General features: G+C 37.5%; 1 protein-coding gene across 1 annotated transcript; it reads left to right on the forward strand.

The window, feature by feature from the left end:
* Nucleotides 1-224: 224 nt before the first annotated feature.
* LOC106839834 (sperm-associated acrosin inhibitor-like) lies at nt 225-4,881 on the forward strand. The gene is made up of 5 exons (XM_044743806.2): nt 225-464; nt 898-974; nt 1,912-1,949; nt 3,208-3,326; nt 4,520-4,881. Exons 1-5 carry the CDS (start codon nt 364-366, stop codon nt 4,563-4,565), a joined length of 381 nt encoding a protein of 126 aa, XP_044599741.1. The 5' UTR covers nt 225-363; the 3' UTR covers nt 4,566-4,881.
* Nucleotides 4,882-7,755: the final 2,874 nt, after the last annotated feature.

Here is a 7,755-nt window from a genome sequence, read left to right on the forward strand (position 1 = left end):
TGTTGCCAAGTGCTAAGGGTCTAGCTACGTGTCTAGTCACCGTTCCCGAAACTCATTGTTCTCTTTCCTGTTTTGATTCTCCTTTCCTTCCTATTCGCTAACTTAGGAAGATTTCATATCTCATCTCTAAGGGTTTCGGAGCACTGATCTTACCTCCTCTCTTCCCCATACTTCTGGGTACATCAGACCAAACTGTCCCAAATCTCCTCCAGAGGGATTATCTACTGAGACTTCTTTGTGAGACCTCTCTCTCGAGTTCATTGACAGCCTCCAGGAAGAACAGAGAATACCTCAGCGTCTTATCTGCCAGGAGCCATCTCTCTCACCCCCAGAGAGGTCTTCACCAACAAATCAATAAAGGAAATGCGTCAGCTGGGTGGCCGTGGTTGGGAAGAAGAGGTGAACAAGCTCGGCACAGTCTGTGGAGGTGTCGGCCTCGCTCCCCACGGCCTTCTCTGTTTCAGGTAGGTCTGGTGGGGACCCTATGGAGGAAGCCCTGGTGAAGAGCATTGCTGTGAGGACAGCTGCAACTGAGTCCTTCCTGAAAGAACTGTTTGTATTTTCTGAGGAAAAACTGAGATTCCAAAGTGCGTGTTTCCTTAAATGCAGCCAGGCTCCCTGTGGGCTGAGCCAAAGGCTTGGGAGAGCAAATGGCTCCTTCTCCGATGTGCACGGAGGACTTGTCCTAGTGTTTTTCTTGAGTCTCTATGAGGCCTTCTGTTCACATGCATGTCTTGTTGGTTCTGAGTTGGAGGAAGAAAAAAGGGGATAGTCCCCTATAATTAGGACCCTAGAGGGGTAGAGCCATTCCCTCACCCATCAGAAACTTTCATTGGGAGATGGACCATTTGTCCCTGTGCCATGTGTCATGAACAGTCCTATGGGTTTCTTCTACAGACTTGGCAAAATGTCTTTCTTCTCATCATGGATGAAAGTTATTTTCACCGTTGTCTTACTATTTTTTCTTCATTCTGGTGAGTAATCTTTCAGTCCCGGGTGAAGCATTTCACATATCTTGGAAAATTCAAGAAATAACTCCTATGGTTTAGGAATGGAGGAGCTTATTTTGTTGGATTTGTAATACTTAAACTGGCAAAATGAAACAGGGCAGGTTTACAAATGCCCTTTTAATAATTGCATCAGCTTCTTCTCCTTTCCCACCTTAGAGGGGTGGAGACAGACAGGCGCTTTAGAACGAGCGGCGGAACTTTGCATTTCGTCCACCTACAACGAAACATGTTTACCTATCTTTAGAGGTGAAGAGGTTTTGGAGGTCAGATTCCATGACTGCTGAGAGCAAAGTGTGGGGAGTAATGGTGTCTTCTGGATCTGGTCTTCCTTGACAATTTGCTTTGTTGTTTGACAGCTCTGAGTAGAGTCCAGGCTTCGTGTGAGCAGAGAACTCATCCCTCCCTCTGCTGACAACTTACCTTCTTTAAAGCATAAGGTGGTCCATGAATTTCAGAGTAAAGTAGCTGTAAGGTATTGGATAGATCCCTGATCTTAGACCCGATCACTAATTAATTACGTTGTAATTAATTTCTTCATATCATGTGTCTTTATGCAAGGTATAATGAATGGCACTAAGCAAGGGATTTTCTTCTCTCACTAGGATGTCTGATCTATAAAAATGGAAGAAATAAAGCAGGGTATGGTGATTACTATACAATACACAAAATTGTTTTTCACAGAGTGAGGTTAATTGGGAATTATGTTTCCAGATTTGGAGTTATTTTGTGAACTTACTGTTTTGCTATTGCCCCAAATGTTCCCCTCATTACTTGCAGGGTCTGGAGTAGGTAATTTGCCTGGTATCTTGCTAGTAAAAGATGGGGGAACTTCGCACCAGATACTCTGATAGTTTTCCCCTCTTCTTCTTAGTTTAATCTTCTTTCTGTGTTTTGGTTGCAGAATCTGCTTTTTCAAGGAAATCAATAGCTAAATTTCCAGTAAGTTAATATTTATTAATGTGGTAACTGATAAAGGTAAAACTAGTAATTGTTTTGTATTGTAGTTTTAACAGCAAATCTCATCAAACAGAATGTACAACAGAATGATCCTTCACAAAGTAAAAACAACCAAAACTACTGTCTTATTCTTATGTGGGTTTCAAGAAACAGTCTTCCTACTCGTATAAAAACATTTGGGGGCCTACCCAGTTGAGTAGTGGTTAGATTCAGTACTATACTGGGGCGGCCTGGGATTCACTGGTTCGGATCTTGGCTGGGGACCTACGCACCACTTGTCAAGCTATGCTGTGGCAGACATCCCACACAAAGTAGAGGAGGATGGGCACGGATTTTAGGTCAGGACCAATCTTCCTCAGCAAAAAGAGGAGGATTTGCAATGGATGTTAGCACAATGCTAATCTTCCTAATAAAAAAGAAAGAAAGAAAAACTCATTTGGTATTATAGACAATGTCAAAATATCCCCTTATTCAACAATTCCATTATCAGGCATAAATCTTGTTATATACAAGCATTGCATATGGTTTAAGGGGTTTTTAAAGTAGAATTGTTTAGCCTACAAAAACAACAAGATTAAAAAGATTTTTCCACTTAAAAGTGGATAAAATAATAATTTGCATACATTCATGGAGTGGGATGTTACATAGAGGTGAAATAAATGAACTATAGTTCTAAACATTTGAATAGATACAGGTTATGAAGACCTTTAAAAGTAAGTAATGTAACAATACACACAATATTGTTCATTTATGTAAATTCCAAGCACTTCCATCACTAAACACATTGCCTGTATATCTATATGATTATATGCACATGTACAAACACTCATATATATGAATAAATACATATGCAGTGATGATCTGAAATCAGAGCATCTAGTAGTGAAACTATTGAGAAAGACAAGGGAATTACAGAAAATTCACTTTTATGATTTCTTCTGGTATGAAATAAAGGCAGAAATCTGATCCAGTTGTAGGGGACATGGGGGTGGAGTCGCTAAATTATCAAAACACATTCTACCCTTTGTATGATTTTTAAAAATAATATTGAATTTGTAAAAATATATCAATAGTATTTTATGTTCAAGTGGGTTGTGGGTACCTTGATCTTTCTTTTTAAACCTCAATATACATTGTCTTTATACCTTTTTGATGCATGGCATCTTGTATTAAGAACAAAGAATATTTTGTTGACACAGTTTATTATCTGATAAATTTTATCTTGTCTCCTTATGTTTAGGAGCCGAACTGTGAGAAGTTTCGCTATGGATCAATAGGTTGCACCCTAGAATGGAGACCAGTCTGTGCAACCAATCATCAATCTTATTCTAATCCATGCTTTTTCTGCAGGAGACAGTTGTAAGAATGCAAAATTAAATACTGGCTCTTCCAAAATAATAAAAAAAATCACAAAAAGATAGGAAAATCCATACTTCTGATAGCATAGGCACAGTATATATGGAAAATTACAATCTTTGTAAAAACCACAGAAACACACGTTTATCTATCCCTTAACTTCTCATATTTAAAAGTAGTTTTGGGGACCTGTCTCGTGGCTGAGTCATTAAATCCATGTGCTATGCTTCGGCGGCCCAGGGTTTCACCAGTTTGGCGCCTGGGAGCAGACATGGCACCACTCATCAGGCTATGCTGAGGCAGCATCGCACATGCCACAACCAGAAGGACCCATAATTAGGATATAGAGCTATATACTGGGGGGCTTTGGGAGAGGAAGAAGGAAAAATAAGTAAATAAAAAGAAGATTGGCAACAGATCTTAGTTCAGGTGCAAATCTTTAAAAGAAACAAAAGAGAGCAGTTTTGTATTTGACCTCTCACTATAACTCTATGGTATATTCTGCAATGTACAAATCAATTAATTTAATTATTATGACTTACTAAAGGTCATCTAATGACCAATAAAATGTATTACCGAAGTCCAGATACTAAATTATAACCTCCATCATCTAGCTCCAAGCTACAGGGAGCACGACTGAGCAAAAAACCTTACTGACTACAGAACTCTGTAATCCATCACAATGGGCCCATTCATGCTGGAAGGGACTCCTCTGCTGGTCCACTTGGGCTCCTGAACTCCATGGCAGACTCCTAACCTTCCTGAGAGAGCAGGGCATTCTAGGACACTTCCACCTGGCCTCCCTTCCTGTGTCCTTCACTCTAAAGGAGTCTGCAGGCTACAGTTTTGGCCAACCTTTGTGGCAGCCCATTTTCTCTCACGGGTGTTTCATCTAATTTGATCCTAAATTGGCTTCTACTTCTAGAGGATCTCTAAGACAAGATGTAATCCTTTCATCTCTCAGGTTGGGTCGAGTTCCATAACTGAGTCAGGACTGAGCATGTAAGGAGAGTGAAGGAGCCCATGTCAGGGGAGGATGTGCACAGACCTGGGGAGCAGGCAGGGCCCAGCTGCTTGTGGCCATGGGGCACAGCCTTTCTTCTTCTATGTTCAAATGCTCCTCATTGAGAAGCTCTTTGTGCGATATGCATGCAATTTAAAGGTTCTTTTAATAATTTCTTTTTCTTTCCTTACAGTGAATCTGGTGATAAATTTCGTTTTCATCATTATGGTAAATGCTGATTCGGCCAGAGTTACACGTTCCTATGCCTTTTATTGCAATCCTATGTTGCAGTGGATTCTATTAGCAATTAGAGTCTTCTCAATCAGAGCTTGAATTTCCCAGAAAAACAGACAAAGCCTCCTATGGTATTCAAGATGGGATATACGATGTTGAAGAATTTTTCTAATTCTAAGGATTAGAGGATTTTTATCCTCTATGTTGAATTATCAATGGCAGTCAAAAAACTATTTAAATTGTGTTTAATAATCAAAACCCAATGTAATTTACAATCATAAATATTTCAATCAATAAAAGGTAAATAACGTTTTCTTTGTTAAAATACCATTTCTTTCTTTGTTTGGTTAGTGGGTTAAAGCACACAAATACTTTTGGTAAATATAATTAAAGAAATATTTTCAAAGATGAACAAATAGTACATTGCTTCAATGTTTACTATAAATACAGAAGTTTGGCTCTTGTTTATCCTAAAGAATCAAAACCTCCAGGACAGAGATCTGGGAGCTTGACTTCTAACAAATCCAGCAGGTAAATCTATGATCCCAAATATTAGGCAAAATGGACTTCGATTCTAAAGGATAGGACACGTCTATAACTGAATCACTTGCAGAGCCCATTCAAAAACATCGTAAGACTTCTGAGATTTGGGAGAAAAAGTTATGTTACTTTCTTTATCTCTCACAAATCAGTCCAAAGATAGGTTGGTAATCCTGGGATGCCAGGCAACTCTGCCTTCATCAGTCTGGGATTTTCATAGGTGGTCCAAGTCCTGGGCTTCTCCGTTTCTCTCCATCTCTCAGCCAACAAGAAGCCGGCTTTATTTCGGTGGCCAAATGCTCATTCAAGAATTGATTTTATTGGCAAAAATGTAGATAGACTACTGGAAGAGAAGTATTAATGTGCTACATATACGCTATCAGGCCTTCTCTTCTTTTCACTAAACATCTTCTCCTCTAAAAGAGCAACCTATGTGGGAGGTACTCATTCTTTTATGTTCTTTACTATCAATTCTTAATGAAAGCATTCATTAGAATGTACATTTTTAGAGACACATGATAAAATTGCATTCACTTTCATGCCCATTTTTATTACAGAGAACCTGTAGAACAAACATTATTCAGTGAATGCTGACAAATTCATACATGTATTCTTTGTACTTGTTAAAATTTATTTTAATTCTTTTTAGTTTTTCCTTTTACTTTTATGAGACATATTATTGACAAAAATCCCTACTATGCATTGAGCCCTGTATTCTGATAGGGAAAGTTGTTCAGCAAAAGGAAATACAATAACTGTCCTCTAGGAACGATCAGTGCACTGGTGGAAGTTCGTATCCATCCGTGAATGGGGATCCACCTAAATGCACGACTATTTCCACGGAAGCATTGTGAGCCACCCTCCCACAGCCCACGTGTTATGGAACTTAGTTCTTACAAGAATCTTGTTGGATAGACATCAGCTCCAAATTTCGGCTATAAGGAAAGTGAGACACAGGAAAGCTAACAATATTTAAAATCTGACATTTGATAAGAAAAACAGTGTGTTTCCAATTGAGATAAAATTAATAAAATGTAAAACCACATTTTAAAGCACACAATTATGTATTTCTTAGTATATATTTCTTCACAATGTTATGCAAACATCACCACTATTTAATTGCAGAACATTTCCAATATCTCTCCCATTCCAAGAATAAAAAACAAACAAAGAAACAAAACACCACTACTTCCCAGTTCCCCATCAACCCCTGGCCACTGCTAAACCACTTCTTTCCTCTGTGGATTTGCCTATTCTGGGCATTTCATAGAAATGGAATCATAGGATATGTGTATGTCTTTCATCTGAAAGGAAATAGATATATTTCCTTAGAGATAGATAGACAGGTATAGATCTATATCTATGATTTGTGGTCTTTTGTGAATGACTTCTTTCACTTAGCACAAGGTTTTCAAGGTTCATCCCTGTTGTAGCATGTATTAGCATTTCTTTCCTTTTAACAACTGAATAGATTTCATTGTATGGATATACCATCTTTTCTTTATTTGTTGATCTTCTGATTGACATTTGGATTGAATCTACTTATTGGCTATTATGAATAATGCAACTGTGAACATTCTTGTATAAGTTTTGGTGTGACCGTACATTTTTCATTTCTCATGGATAAATATCCAAGAGTGGAATTTTATATGATAACTCTATCTTTACTGTTTTTGAAGAAGTGCCAAACTGCTTTCCACAATGGGTGTATCATCTTACACATCTACCAAGATTGTCTGAGTGTTCCGATTTTCCATATTCTCACTCAAATTCACAATTCTTCATTTTTAAAAAATTATATTCATCCTAGAGTTGTGAACTAGTATTCCATTGTGGTTTGATTTATATTTTCCTCATGATAAACAATGTTTCACACATTTTCATGTCCTTATTGGCCATTTCTATATCTTCTTTTGAGAAATGTCTATTTGAATCCTTTGACTGTTTTTAAAATGTGTTGTTTATCTTTGTTGTTTTGAGTTGGCAGTGTTCTTTATGTAATCTGGATCCCTGGCACTTATTAGACTTCTGACTTGCAAATGTTTCCCTCATTTTTAGGTTATCTGTTTTACATTCTTGATAGTGTCCTTTGATGCAAAAAAAATTTAAATGTAGTGAATTCCAACTTATCTATTTCTTTTTCTGTTGCTTGTGCTTTTGCTGTTATATATAAGATATTGCTGCCTGATCAAAACTTATGAAGATTTACACCTAAGTTTCCTTCTAAGAGTTTCATAGTATTAGTATTTGCATATGAATCTTTTATCTATTTTGAGTTAATTTTAGTATATGGTGAGAATTATGAGTACAAAGTTACACTTTTACATATAGCTATCCCTTTGTCACAGTGCCTCTTTTGAACAGACTATTCTGTCACCATTTTATTTTCTCGGAACTCTTGTCAAGAATCTATGGATTAATGAAGACAGTGTAGTATTGGCCAAAAAACAGACAAATAGATGAATGAAAGAGAATAGAGAGCCAAAAAATAGACCTCCATCAATATAGTTGACTGTTTGAGGAAGCAGCAAATGCTATACAATGGAACAAAGAGAGTTTTCTCAGCAAATGGCGCTGAAACAACTGAACATCTACACGCAAAAAAGTTAATAGAGACACAGACCTTACACCCCTCACAAAAATTAACTTAAAATG

Source organism: Equus asinus, chromosome 9 (genome assembly GCF_041296235.1).
Source record: "Equus asinus isolate D_3611 breed Donkey chromosome 9, EquAss-T2T_v2, whole genome shotgun sequence".
Classification (NCBI taxonomy): Eukaryota; Metazoa; Chordata; class Mammalia; order Perissodactyla; family Equidae; genus Equus; species Equus asinus.

Excerpts from the sequence above, each read along its gene's own strand:
- LOC106839834 (XM_044743806.2), top strand. The coding sequence starts at position 364 with ATGCGTCAGCTGGGTGGCCGTGGTTGGGAAGAAGAGGTGAACAAGCTC. Across the intron at positions 975-1,911 it reads ACTATTTTTTCTTCATTCTG|AATCTGCTTTTTCAAGGAAA; the intron begins GTGAGTAATCTT and ends TTTTGGTTGCAG. Across the intron at positions 1,950-3,207 it reads AATCAATAGCTAAATTTCCA|GAGCCGAACTGTGAGAAGTT; the intron begins GTAAGTTAATAT and ends CCTTATGTTTAG.